The 15,926-nt window shown below is 31.6% G+C and overlaps 1 protein-coding gene across 5 annotated transcripts in view; it reads right to left on the bottom strand.

The window, feature by feature from the left end:
• Positions 1–15,926, bottom strand: part of LOC136986541 (eukaryotic translation initiation factor 4 gamma 3-like) — a 142,502-nt gene that overhangs the window by 87,702 nt on the left and 38,874 nt on the right. For 4 of the 5 annotated variants that reach the window (XM_067284121.1, XM_067284105.1, XM_067284113.1 and 1 more), the window contains exon 3: positions 10,577–10,608. The exons of the other annotated variant lie outside the window; for it this stretch is intronic. In XM_067284121.1, the coding sequence (XP_067140222.1) occupies positions 10,577–10,608 (32 nt within the window). The remainder of the gene's footprint in view (positions 1–10,576; positions 10,609–15,926) is intronic. 5 annotated transcript variants of the gene reach the window in all.

Below are 15,926 nucleotides of genomic sequence, written 5' to 3' on the forward strand. Positions count from 1 at the left end.
AGTTACGTGCGGCTCTTGCTGAAAGTGTTACTTTCTGCTTTTTATTATTATTTTTACAATTTTATTTCCACAATTTTGTGAAAATATGTAATTATTAATATATATATATATATGTAATATTTAGTAATTTATTTCCAAGTTGGTGCAATAAATTAAATTGACGTTTCAAGTCTATTCTTTTAAAACAAGTTTTTGACCCGGATGGGGGACACCCTATTCTTCCCTGCCTTATCGTACTATCCGCCACGACAGTACAGAACTGCAGCTCCCATGCATTTTGCAAAACCTACATTTTTGGCTCCCTCTGAACTCTTGCTTGCCCACCTCTGGTATAATATACAGTCAAACCTGTTTTTATGCGGGGGATAGGGACCGCATTAAAAAAAACGCATTAAAAAAAATCTCACAAAACTTCACGAATGGCTGTAAATAATAGTTTTCGCGACACAATTAAAAAATATTTTTTTTTATGCGGTCAACAGGGACCGCATAAAAAAAGTCTCACATAGAAAATAACTCAAAACCGTACGAAATAGAATTTATTGACAACAGATGTCAGCACTTGACTGCATCGTCTGGTCTATCGTCTGTTTTACATATTTTTGTCCAGGTGGTGTTTTGTTGACTTAAAAAGTAAATTATTTCATTTTTCGCATATTCATGCAATAATATTACTATAATAAGTGCATTTATGCTATAATAAGTTTATTTAGCTATAATAAGTCAACGTAAGACATGACGAATCGCACGAGACTAGTCGCCAACTATACCGCACAAATTAAAAATTCGCATTAAAAAAAAATCGCACATAAAAAGAGCGCATAAAAACAGGTTTGACTGTACTGTTAAAAATACTTGCATCTATGAAATCATTAGTATTTAAAATACTTTTACTGATCTAAATGTAAGAAATGCTTTAGGCGGCAAAAGATAATATCCTTAATAGAATTTAGAAATTTAAAAGTAAAATCATCGTTACTTTGGGATGCCTCCTGTAATGATACTCTGCTTAATGTAATTAGTTAACTAGATTACAATTAATGGAAATTCTGGTTTTATGAACTAATCTAAAAAAAAAAAAAAACTGTCAAATTTACTAATTATACAATTTATATTGTTAATTAATAATGATTATTATAATTAATTTGGCATAAAACTGAAGTACCAAATGCTAGCAATTGATAATTAAAAATGATTATCAGTCACATGTTGAAGCTGATAGCGGAAAAAATGCACACCTATTTACCTGAAGATAATGCTAATTATAATCTAAACTCCATTGATAATAAGTAGAGTAATTTATGTTTTAGGAAATGCTAATTCTGATAACATTAGATCAGGGGTTGACCAAATGTTTTGACTGTCGGGTCCTTCAAGTCAACCTTGACCTTTAAGCTTAAAAAGGAAGAGAAGGATTGCTAATATAGTCAATAATAAATCTGGTGAGCCAGTATTAATCCATATGCCATTTCCATTGAAAAGTTGGATTTAGTGTGCAAATTTAAACATCCTGAACTGTCTGATACACAATCCATCAGACTAATAATTTTTAATGAATCATTTTCAAATCAACACTGATTTATGACATCCAAAAAGACCATATCAACCAAGGATAGATAATGACTACTTTGGCAACTTCATTAGATATTTGACAATACTGTTATCATAACAAGCATTTTATCATAACAATTTTTCTTTTGTATCATGTTCTGAGAATCAGTAAAAATCTCAAAATTCATCTAAACTTTTAAACACTTCTATTCCTTAGAATAGTTCCCATTCAATCATTTATATCATCAATAATCTAAATATAGTCATAAGATAAGAGTCATTAAAACTTTGGGTTAACGTTACCTATGGTTCCAAGATGGCAGCTCTTCTCTGATTCCAGCAAATAGAAGAAGGAAAACAGTGAGGACGCACGTTCTAACCTAACCTATTCTAATAAATTACCATAATTATTACCAACAAAATTATTAGAATAGGTTAAGTTAGGTTAGGTTAGAACGTGCGTCCCCACTGTTTCCTTGCTGGAATCAGATGAGCCACCATCTTGGAACCATAGGTAACATTAACCAAATTTTGTAATTATGCCTATTAGTCTAAACCGGTATTACTCAACTTTTTTGAATCACCACTCCCCTTGGTTAACTACTTATAAACTAAAAACTAGACATTCTTACACAGATATATAATAATAATGCATTTTTATTGCCTTGAAGCATGCTTTATTTATCATTAAATAATCGAGAGATTAGTAAAGAAAAACAATTTTTCTAAGTATCTTTCCATTCTTATTTTATTACTGAAACTCAGAACATAAAAAAATCAAGCAAATTAATGTGTTACAAAGCCTCATATCTTAACCAACATAGGATACGTATAATTGTTATTTAGGACATTTAATTTGTAATATTTTTCTGTTCTTTATCACCAGACCAACAGAAGATTGCAACATGTGACACCTGAAAGCATAATGTATTCAAGCATGTCATTTTGAAGCTCGTGTTTACATAGATCTATGCTAATAGTTTATATTTCTTGACTGTTTACAATTACATAGATCCAATACAAAAGTTATTTTATTTGACCTATGGCATGAAATTTTTCCCCATCTCCAATAGCTTCGATTGCTTTACTCTAAAAATCAGAATGAAGTCATTAAGATGATCAGATACAGCATCATTAATATAATTTTGATTCCAGCTGGTTAAAAGTTAGACTTAACAAGTAAAACGGCAAGGCCATTTTTGGGACAAGACTGTCTCGGAGACTCACTACTAAGCAGGGTCACTTCGATGCTCATAGCAGGTCTCATTCTCATTCTCCAATCTTCTTTGTTATCACTGGTTATGAGTGCAATCATTCAAACTTTGCTGGCCTCGGCCATGAGGTTGTCGAAAATGCATTTTTGGTGAAATTAACCTAGCCAATGTCGAAATTTCTCTGTTGCATATTGCCCAGAGTTGAATTTTTGTCGATGCCTAACAAAAAGTTCCAGTTTTTGAAAAAATAATAATCGTAGCTATTGTATCATCCAAAATTTATTTTTTTTTTGCACAAACAAAATAAATATATTAATAAATGTAAACACAAAAAAAAATTATATTTCAGAAGTTAGTTTTAATATAAAATTATAATGAGTAGCGCCATCTAATTTCAAAAACGCACAACATTCGCATTTCCAACTTCCCAATGAGCAACACACGCGCAAACTTGAACTAGTGCCCGTTTGTAGTGTGTCGCCATTTTGTATTTTATTTTGACTCAGTTCTCGGTCCCCTGACTAAGTACAACTCTGGTTTATTTTAGGTGCGTATGATTTCGGCACCAAATACTCTGCCAAATTGCAACACCTGACATGTACTCCTTCATACCTCTAAGTATATATATATATGTTAGTTATTTAACTATATGAAATTTAATTATTTATCTGAATATAAACAAAACAATTCATACTCTAGAATAGCCAATGGTTGCATAATTTTATTGTTAAGTTACCAGAAATAACACACAGTGATGACAATCTGAGAAAAGGATCTTATATCTTGGTTGGAAGGCTTAGAGGCAGAACAATGTCCCATCTATATCATGCTTCTTATATTACACATCCAATTACAAAATATCCATAAACTATCTAAATTTTATTCTAAAACAAGTTGTAATGTTTTCAAATCATCATCCAAAACAAATTATAATGTTACTAAAGAGCTTTGCACCCTGCTCATTTTGCTCACTCAACAACATGCTTTGTCCACTTGTTCATTGGTTCCTTATGCCACCATTTTTTTAATTTTGTGATGGAAGAACAATTTTATGCTAAGTATTTTATATAAACATATAAGTACATTTATAAAATTATTCTATTTTTAACAAATATATAAATAGGAAAAAAAAAATGTACTTCTGTAAAGTATTCAGAATTTTAAGAACAAGTCAAACCTCCAAGTTTCAAACACAAACACATCGCTTTTCAAACAAAATTTTGAATGCCGTATTTGCCCCAGTTGTCATACGATAACTTGGCTGCCAAACAACCTACTCAGAAAGAGCCAGCCACAGATTAGACACACACAGATGGTCAACTCCATATACTTCATGTGTTAAAGAAAGTTTACAGCCTGACCAATCAATGACAAGACTACTGCTTCAGAAGTTAGTGAATGCCAAAATTGCCTCGCGGCATTAGATGTCACAACATGAACCATCAGCGACAATGTTATTATTAGTGATGTAACGAATAGTATATTTGGCCTCAGCCGAATACCGAATATTCGGCCAGGAGCGTGGCTGAGTGGCTGAATATTTGGCAAAACTATTCGGCTTGATTAACGCAAGTACGAAAATTGGCGCGCAAACCGCATTATGGCAAGGATCGCGCACTCTGCTTTCTATTGGCCCAATGTCACTACGATTTTTTCTTCCAGTTGGTCTAAATTATTTAAATTAATTAATTAAATTATAATTATTAAAGTTAATATGAGATAAAGCCTAACGTCTACCTCTAGTGCCAAATTGGTTTATAATTTATGTAATAGCCGTAAATAGCCCGATATGATTCGGCAGTTGTTGGTATTTAGATGTAAGTTATAACTTAAGTTATTTTATTTCCAAATCGATCTTTTTAACTCTAATTTTTTTTTTTAATACATATTTGTAGACTGAATAGTGCCCTAAGGATATACTTCAGTGGAGACATATGGTCTAGTTTCTGCCAATAATTATACTTTGTGGAACAGTTCAAATATATTATTGGGGGTTTCTACTTGTGAAGTTTTGTGATATTTTGTTGCTATTGTTTTTGTCAATATTTTTAAAATTAACACGATTTCAAATGTTATCTTTTGTATATAATGAGAAATGCTCATTCTTTGCTTTATATATAAAATAAATTATATATTAGTTACTCATCTTCTAGAAATAGATAAATAATTCTTTCATTAAATACGATAAGTTTCAATAAAACGTTTCGTAAATCATTTTAAAATATCGTAAAAAAATATAAAAATATACACGAATACGAATATAACATAATTAACTAATCAATAATATTAATGCCCGATACATTCTAACCTACCATCAATGCCATAAGATATCGGGCTAGATAAAGGATATATTATTATTTAATTACGAAATAATTTAATACTAGAGTTAGATGCTATTTCTTATTAACTTTAATAATTATAGTTTAATTTTCAGCATTAATAAAAGTTACCAAAATGATTAATTTACTGTGTTTTTGTTATTTCTTACTCCTGTTTTTAGGTATTCGGTATTCGGCCGAATAGTGAAAAATAGGCCGAATACCGAGTAGTAACCGAATATTCGTTACATCACTAGTTATTATAAATTACATTTCAATGCACATGTGGGTAAAATACTACTTCCGGTTTTTGATATGCATCGCAATTCAATTTAAATCAACTTAATTGATAAAAACCACATTAATTGACCTTTGTGTAATATAAATAACATCTATGAATCAGCGTTTAAAGGTGCTTAACTGAACTTATTACATTAATAAATCTTTTTATTTAATATTTAATTTAATATTTGTTAATATAGGTAGCTAGTTAATTAAAACTCTGGTTTTTACACAAACTAAATTAAAAGTAAAATCAAAATCAATTAATATCAAAGCAATTGAAACATGATATTTCAGAAAGAGTGGATAAAGTACTGGTCTGTCGTGATTGATTTTGTTATATCTCATCCAGGCAGTCAGGTCTATTTATAGTATTTTTGTTAAAGGTTTTGGTTGGCAGTGATGGAACATTTTGCTTTTAATAACTTTTAGGAACAAATTATGTTTGAAAACTGAGATTTGACTATTAAAATAAATTTAGATCTCATTTGACAGAATAAAATTTGTATAATTATGTGTCCATCATTTTGTCTACATCATGTGCATGTTATATAGATCCAACCAAAATTGTAAATTTTTATCTTCAAAAAATCTGTGTCTATCATCATCGTAAATTTTGATTAATGAAAATTTTACGTGCACCCAGTTAAATATTGAATAAGTAGAAAGTAAAGTTATTTTATGATTTAAAACTTTCCACACGTATTTCTTAAAAGGAGATGTTATGAAAGAAATGCATTTAAAGAAAGATTGTTAAATTTCCATTCAGTTCAGTGTTAAAATTACTAATTGTTTGAAATCTTTTATTTTAATATTTGTTTAAACTTTGTTATATATTGTATTTATATAACTATTTAAAGAAGGAAAGATTAAAAATTATTCTCAGTTTGGTGTGTAAGATTTCTTTATAATTGATAAACTTAAAAATATTTCAAACAGTTTCACGTATGTAAAAGCCTTTTACCGGTGTGCGTGTCATCACTCTAAACCAATTAGTTACAAACATTTTTGAACCTTAATGGTTCTTCTTCAGGTAACGATCCCCTAATGGAATGTGCTTCGATTCTAAGTTGTGAAGAAATACGATCCGGAACGTTGTCCCGTCCCGATAACATCAATCTGGACTTGCGTGCTACGATTGCCGTGCTCTCATTTATCGTTTTATCTAGTAGGATCTACATAGGATCCACCAAACGCCACCTTGAAACGCGTATCAAAGAGCACGTAGCTGATATTAACCATGGAAGAAACAACACTGCTCTAGCCGTTTACTTGTCGGACCCTGACATTGAACCCATTTTCACCCAGGCAAAGGTCGTTCACACCACCTACCGCACTAACCACCTCAGATGGCTGGAGGTGATCTATATATGTCTTAACACTTTTAATGAAGGTAATTGCATTAACTACAAGGACAAGATAACGCTATCGACGGCATGGCAGGCCCTACTAGATAAAAGGATAAATTAGAGCACGGCAATCATTGCACACAAGTCCAGATTGACGTCATCGGGACGGGACAACGTTCCGGATCGTATTTCTTCACAACTTAGAATCTAAGCACATTCCATTAGGGGATCGTTACCTGAAGAAGAACCATTAAGGTTCAAAAACGTTTGTAACTAATTGGTTTAGAGTGATGACACGCACAGCGGTAAAAGGCTTTTAGATATGTGAAACTGTGCTGTTCTCCGGTGTAGATATTATAACATCTTTCGAATATTTCAAACATTGCATCAGTTATAAAGTTACTTGGCTTGAGTTTTATAAACAAACATCTAGAACCTTGATACTCTTAAAAATATTGTCAATCCATGCACAATATTTTCTCCAGTTTTCCACTAATTCTTTGAGACTGTTAAGGTCATTAAAATTTTAATCATAAAGATGCAAATGCTAGCTAAACTTAATGTAAATGATTTTAAAAAGTTTTTGGTCTGATAATGAAATATTGTATTTTTGTTTTTGTACTTTTATTTTTCAATACAATCTCTCTGAACCTCAATGCACTTTTGTCCAGTGATGCTCTCTCTAGAGCCCATACAAGAATTGCACTTCCAGAATGGAAGTGATATTCTTCAAGGTCATCAAAATAACCATTCGCTGCCACTGTCTGATGAAAATATCTTAACAAGGAATTCAAGTTAGGGAATAGGTGAAAGTCAGATGGAGCCAAATTAAGCAAATCATATTTTAGTTCCATAATTTTTTTCCATAGGAACAACACTTGTACGGGCACATGCATTATCTTGATGAAAATTTTTTTAAACATGGTCTCTCTCATTAATTTTTTGTTTAGTTGAGCCAAAAGATAGCATTAAAAGAAAGAAGAAAAACAAATGGGGACTGTGCTAAGTCATTACCTTTCCAGCAGATAAACTGACTCTTTTAGAGGTGGGGAATCACTACGCTTGCATTGTTTCAACTGCAGTTTTATTTCTGGTGTATACTGGTCAATCCAAGTTTCATCAATGGTTACATATCAACAAATACAAATCAGCTGTATCCTTTTTAAAATGCTCCAAACAGCCTTGAGAAATTTCATTTGAATGCACGTTTGATCAATTGTTAGCAAGTGTGTCATCAATCTTACAGATAACTTTTTTCATACCTAATTGGTTAGGATGTGAAATTTTCCATTCATCTCAGACACCCAAATCCTTAGCAACTTTGGACACTCAATCAGCAATCCTCCAAAACAAAAACATGCACTTTATGAATGATTTCAAGTGTCATCACACTTCTTGGAAGACAATCTTCACAGCTGACATCAAGTTTGTATGTCTATGTTTAAATTCGGCAGCATATTTTTTATGGTTGTAAATGAAGGTGCATTATCACCAAACACATCTTTCATCTCATTAAAAATTTGCATTAATGTTAAATCTTTTTATAAACAAAAAACTATCACTATCGCTACACGATGTTTGATTTTATCCATTTCAAACAGTATACGGATTTTTTTTTTTGTAAAGAGATGTTTAAACAAAGTTTAAATGTACGTTCGTGTAAATTTGAACTTTCCTTTTAGATTCTAACTCATTTGAACTTTGATGAATCCTTAATTTCTTTGCATTTTGACATGCTTAGTCTATGATAGAATTGAAACAGGATGAAGACAGAACTAATTATATTATGCTTTTAGCCATTATTCATGCTCAACAATTAAAAAAATTAGTAACATACTAGTGAGGTTGAAGCTGAACTTTTTCAACTCAAAAATGTGTAAGTTGGATGTTCGACACCTCTTTCCTGTAAGCCCAGAAGTTTGGCAATAGCCTTTGGAATGTCGAGCATGATTCCACTGACTTTCCAAATACCACTGCCAAACTTTAAGGCTTACAGGAAAGCGGCACCAAACATCCGACATACACATTTTCGCACTGAAAACTTCGGCCTCAACCTCGCTATTATTTTTCTTGAATTCTTTGGACTCAATTCCACACCATCTATGTACTGTATTTAGTTTTGTTGATGAGCACTACTTGATGAACTTGATATATGTGAAAAATTTATTGGAGTAATTTATTAAATTTAGTATACTATCTCTTTTGTCTTTAGTTACTCTTGCACCTTCAGTAGTTATAGCAAAAATCCAACTCTGTTCTATAAAGTATGGTTATTTATATTCCCACTGCAACTTAAAATCACAATTGCAAAATCTTTAACATTTGATTTGGCTTCTGAACAATTCATATTTACATTCAGATTTAATACAGTAGACCCCCCCTATACATGGGTTCATATAACATGGATTCGTATAACACAGTGAAAAAATTGCGATCATGTTTGTACAACACACTAAGAGAGACTTGTAGAACACGGTAAAACGTCATCGCCGACTCCTCTCGTGACAGGACTGGTCAAATCTGGACCAATAGCAGACATTGCACAAACCGTCGAGTTTAAACAAGCAGCAGACCTACTAAAAAACATTTATTATTCAACGGCCATAAAAATTATATTTATATTAATGATGTCTCCAAAGTTCAGCAAATTTTTCACAGAAAAATAACTTATCGAGAAACACGAACCAACCGTTCGACGAGCCGCTCCGTGACAAAAACAAGCTTAAGCAATGGTGTCATCAAACAGTGCACACTCGGTAAGTAATCCTACAATTTTTTGTTTATAGCGTAGTTTATATGGATTAGTCCCAAAAAATTATACCTGATTTGGAAATGTCGAGTCAAATCAGTCTAGAATCAATTAATTTTTATGGAAGAAAACCTTTCAAACAGCCGTAACCCCTAAACTGCAGGTGCGCCAGGCTGTTATTGGCTCGTGTATTTAAATGACTCATATAACACGGAATTCATATAACACAGAATGTATCTACCGTGTTATACAGGAATCTACTGTATATTAAATTTGAGCCACATACCTTTTGTAGCTGTTGGCATCTTTTGTTGCATAAAAAAAATAAATGCTGGTACTCTGAAAACAATCTTGTTTTATACCGAGTCTCATTTTTACAAAAAGTCCTATATTCTATCATTTTTTTTAATGTTGAAATTTAATAAATAAATTTTTATATTTGTGTAATAGTTGAAAACCACTGCTCTGGAAGTTCAAGATGTAAATTTTGAATTTTTGAGTACTTTTTGCTTTTTGAAAAATCATCCATTTGGTAATGCAACTATCAAAGATGTGCTATCACACATGTTTACAGTCCTATAATTTGTATATGAAGTAGCAGCTCCAAAAACTTAGAGATGTTTAAAACAAATTAGAATCTAGAAAACATTTCTTAGTTACAAACAATAACTAACATTGGTTTAGTTGCAACCGACCACTGCAGTTCACAAGTCTATACTTTGATACCTTATTTGAGATTTAACCAGTTTACTTTCTTCATAATTAATAAACATTAATAATTATATCATTAGAAAGCATAAATGTCAACAAAAGTAGCACAAATAAAGCTGATTATTGATTTAATTCCATTTGTTTCTTCTTTATTATTTGCAGAAAAGTTTTTATATACTAATAAAATAAAGTTTATATACAGATTTAAACAACTTCAAAAATAGAACATGTTTATATTCACTACAGATAATGTTGTATGATGTAATACCAATACCAAAATATTAAACTGATAGCGATTTAAACACAATTCTGAAGTAAATAAATAAATTCTAGCATTTAAAATAATAATATAACTTTAGAATAGATAAAATAGACCAGCAAAATTTAAAAATATCTACCAACCTCTTGATTATATCGAATGTATTCTTCTTGACCTGAAAAATAAAATATATCAATGCCAAAATGGTCAAAGTCATTAATCATAATACCAAGTTTAATAATTGCACACGCACACACAAAATTAATATAAAATACTTTATTAAAAATTACATTTGTTTGCCCACACAGTCAAACCTTAATATAAAAGCCATTCTAAATAGCACTACTCTCAAAGAACTAATAAATACTTTTAAATGGATCTTCCCAATAAATATTAAATACAAATCTTTCAATATCAGAGTTACAGAACGTATAATTTTGCATTTCAAATGACAATGAAAGTCGCATGATTTGATGACAACAAACAATCAACCATTTGTATGTTTAACTTCTAATTAGTTTCTTTAATTTATTTTGAAAGCTTTTCACATTCAATAAAATATAAAATGCCTTAAATCAAAACAATAATCACAAATAGGCCTTATTAAAAGAAAATCAGATACCCTTACAGTATTCCAGATGATAGTATGAGTAATTCTAAGCAAAAAGTTTATATGATCACGTGTCAGATTTGTAATGGTTACTGAGATATTGCAAGTAGAAGGCACCACGAGGAATGCATGATGAAAGCATGGGATAGAAATATACAGTAAAGACCTGTTTTTACTAAGGTGTTGGAAAATTGCTTCAGTATGAAGCTTGTTACATGTTAAAGAAGCCAAATGATCACAGGTACAGTACATGACCACTACTATTAATAATTAAAAACTGACTAGAGGTAGACATTGGACACCATCTCTTATTGAATTTAATAATAATTAAATTAATATTTATTAAATAATTAAGAAAATTCTGGAAATCGTTTGGCTTTAATATAATTATTGGGCTTTGAGATGTTTGAAAATGTCACCATCCATATCAATAAACCTGTCAATGCATGTTTACCTAATGAGCAACATCACTGTGATGTTGCTCATTAGGTAAAGTGACCAGACATTCAAGATTAACTGGGACAGTCCCAATTTTTGGCTCTGTCCTGGCTTGAAAAAATGTCCCAGATTATCCTGTTAACATTTATATGTAAATATTAGTCATTGATATAAACAACAACGTTATTAAGCAACAAAATCATTCTAACTTCACACCTTATATTTCCTACCTTCAATTTTTAGAGCATTCCGAATTGAAATTTAGAAAATCTGGTGACTTTATCATTAGGTGACCATCCTGGTGTTCATTGATTTAGGTAATAATGAGTTATGTGAGTAATTCCCAATGTTTACTCATCTTTGTACATGAAACTTGACCTTCCAGCCCCATAAGCAGAAATTCAAGGAGTTACATTTGGGCTCTGTGCTGACCATGAAATAGACTACCATAACTGATCCACTAGTTAAAAGAGAGAATTGTATCTTAGTAAACTTTACCAATTTGATACACGTTCATATCAACTTTTTTCTGCTTAAAATCACTCATCTCTCCTGAAATATAGTGTGATTCAGGAAGAAATTACAGTAAGTACAAAGATAAAAATTTTTTAAATTTTAAAATATACTGTTTTATTTTATTATATTAAAATGAAAAAATGAATTTTTAATATTTATGTTTCTGTATCATAAAATCAGTAATAAAACATGAATATAAATCAATCAAAACATGAGTCAGAACAGCAGTCTACAAAGGAACATTTGCATTTTTTCCATTACATCTGAGTACATGGCTTAAATTCTGCTTGGGAATATCCTGCCCTGAATACTGCAAATGATATAGTTCGCATTTCTATGTTAACATATATTTGGGTGGACAGAACCAAGAACGCTCTACATATAAGAACCAAGACAGCAGGGACTGGAAGGCATTGGTAGGGACAATTTGTGTTAATGTACCAGCTTTGTGGTGAACAGAAAACAATCCCAGCAAGTACTCTGTGAATGAGTAAGTCTAAAAAGGGTATCTCCCTACCTTGTTCTTGCTCAACAAAAAATTGTTGGATAGATAGAAGATAACATGTCTATAAAGATGTGCTTGCTTGGGATGGCACTGAGGAAATGTAAGATATTTATATAATGCATACATACGAGTGAGTAGTGTATAGCCAATGAGGAACTAAAAACTCTAAACTCAACGTTCCTCATAAGTTCTGCAAAAGCAGCAGAGAGGAGAGAGCTCATAGGTACACCATGGGTTTGCTTGTAAATAGCACTATTAAATTGAAAATAATTGTTTTCAGTAATAAGAAAAAGCACTTTGCTCAAATCTAATACCTTGAGGTATAGGAACAAGGCATTTTCAAGCATTACTGCATCGAAATGTGGTACCATGGATATGAAGATACCACATCAATCTTATAAAATCAATACTTGCTTGTGGACATGGATGAAAGATCCTTAGTGATGCCTGTCTTGACATTGAATGCAGAGCTAGTTACACAATTAAAAATAAGCATTAAAGAAGTAATATGCTTTGCAAAAGCCTTTTGTAAGTAATATGCAAGATGTGCTATGACAAAAGAATGCTATTTTTATGGGAAAACCTTTATATTGCATCACTTTCACCCATTTTTGACACAACGTTGAATTCAAATATGTGCGTGTTTTATATTATATAGATGTCGAAATCCCCCCCACAGGGAAGAGTGACAAAATTAAGGCTTACCGTGAAGAAAACTGGTCTTCTATTATTCTATTTTAGATGCAGTTTTTTGCATTTTTGATTGCATTTTGACAGGGCCAAGAGAATGTACAGTAAGAAGGAATTTTTCGAAATTCCCCCCGCGGGGAGTGTTATACATTTATAATAGATACATTTTGAGCAACAGCAACACATGGCTGCATACAGCCAGTAATGAATAAAAGCTTCATTAATTAAGTCCTACTCTTCTTGAGATATGATGCATGACCCCCTTTACCTCCCCATTCCAACCTTCAACCACCAAAATTACAAGCCACTATGCCAAATTTCGTTTCTTAATATCTCAGGATGGGATAAATATGAAGTGAAATAGATGCCAACACACACGGAATTTTTTCATCTTTTGTTTACTTTTTTGGATTCAGGTGGTCTCAAAACATGGAAATTTGCAAAAAACTCAGAGGGTCAAATGTGACACGATTCCAATGTTGTTATGTATACATAACAGTCGAAAAAGTAATATAGATAGACCAAGAAATAAAGAAAAAACCATTAAAGTTCATCATCAGGAATGCATTTTAATGAAAGTATCAGCTTTAGAAAAGAAACTGGCTGGTGAAGGTTTAATTACACTCCAAGATTGTGTATCTGAAATTCACAAGATGCACAAACTATTTTGCCATAACAATCAAAGAATTACTTTAAAACAAAAAAAACTCTCTCTACTTTTTAATCAGATAACCTTTAACAACCGTTTTTTTATCAGATAGTACTGTTTCAAATAAACTAGACATTATTTTGACTGAATTAAAAAATGAAAATGGAAAATTCTTACATGAAAACAAGTCATTGAGGACAATGTAAAGATAACAGAAATATGTGAACGAACAGTGATATTCAAACTCACAATTTACCAACAGAAAAGATCGTACTAGAAAATGGGGATAATGAAAATGACATCATCTGTCAGAAAACTGTCTAAATAATAAGTAGTGGGGTGGTGGTTGTGGTAATGCAAAGGAAGAAAAATTTTCAAAAAAATTCAATCGATTTCAACTTATCATTTCCAAGAGTTAAAATATAAACACAAATTAACAAGCATAAAGATATTCTGATCTTCCTATTCTTTGTAATACTGGTGAAAGCCACTTTAAGGCCGAGACTCGCAGTGTTCAACTCGCTTTTATGACCTGCTCGGGAGTAAAATATCATGGTCACGTGATTAAAAGCTTTTACAGGTAGGGTTTTACATCCGTTTTTCCGCTAGTGGAGTCTCAGCTTAAGTAAAGATTATGCCAATGCACTATAATCCCAGTTCTTTGAAATAATATAGTTTGACGCCATGTTGGATAACTGAAAACTCAAAAATGAAAGGTTTGGCCATTTTAAATTAAAACTTACAAATATGAACGCTTTAGAAATAAAAATATATATTATTATACAGTGGGTGATTGGTTAACGAACAGTTTGGACTGCGAACAAATCAAACAATTGACACTTTCCCGAAAGATTTTCATGTTTGGACAACAAACAAGAAACAAATCTTAAACACAGTGTTGCAAAAATATATTTTAATGGCAACTATATGTGGTTTATAAAACGAGACAGTTGTATACATAATCTTTTTTGCACTAGTTGATTTCTGTTCTCTTAATTTTTGTAAGTGCTTTTTCTGAACTTTTTATTTAAAAAACTGATAATATTTTGGGGCCAAAAAAGAGTGGTGTCAAGAACTGTGTTCACTATAGAAACTAAGCAAGAGATAATAGCCAAGGTAGAGTGAGCAGATGTCGTCTCATATTGTAGGCAGGTGACTTCAACAGGTCTATAGTAGATAGCCTTTAGCTAAGAAAGAATTAAAAAGACTCAAGCAGATAAAGGAGTAATGAAAATCGCATCTGAGAAACAAAGACATGCAATCCATGAAAAAATTGAGAGATTGCTTTTAGTTTGTTATTACATGTAAACAAACAAAAAATTTATATACTTTGTATATTTTTTGGGGTCTTCAGAACAAATTAATCAAACAACATCAATAAACCTTTATAATCAAACCAGCAAATAAAGTTTTTAATACACTTTGACAAGCGCTTTCGATCCTAATTGGGATCAAAACATTCTCTACAAAAATTTCAAATGCTTAAAGAGCAATTTCAAAGCACTTGTCAAAGTATATTAAAAACTTTATTTGCTGGTTCAATTATAAAGGTTTATTGGTGTTATTTACTATATAACCAGCTGAGAGATTTAGAATTAATCAAACTTCCACAAAAAAAATCTATGGTAAATCGATAATCGGTTAACAAACAATTTGGATAGCAAACGTGGTCTCAAAACAGATTATGTTCTTTAACCGATCACCCACTGTAGTTACATTTTTATGAATGATTTGTTTCATATTGAAGTTGAATGATAAAAGACAGAAATAATTTTCTAACACATGTTACTGTTTTAAACTTCAAAAAGTCTTTTAGCAATTTTTGTTTTATAGCAGTTCCTCCCTTCTTTGCCACATTGTTCTGCAGTCACCTCGGCATCACTTTTCACATCTCTTAAGGTTAACCTTTGTTCATCACCTGGCTTCCCTCATTGTGGGATGTCCAAACCCATAATGAGCATGGAAAAAGAACCCACAAGGCAAAAACAATTGAAAAGAAGTCACCTCAGAATAAACCACTTGCTTGGTACAAAGTTAAAAGTACTGTAGTATTTACATGCTCGGTACATTCATGGCAAAGCTTTT

Source organism: Centruroides vittatus, unplaced genomic scaffold (assembly GCF_030686945.1).
Source record: "Centruroides vittatus isolate TY-2023 unplaced genomic scaffold, ASM3068694v2 contig_1213, whole genome shotgun sequence".
Lineage (NCBI taxonomy): Eukaryota > Metazoa > Arthropoda > Arachnida > Scorpiones > Buthidae > Centruroides > Centruroides vittatus.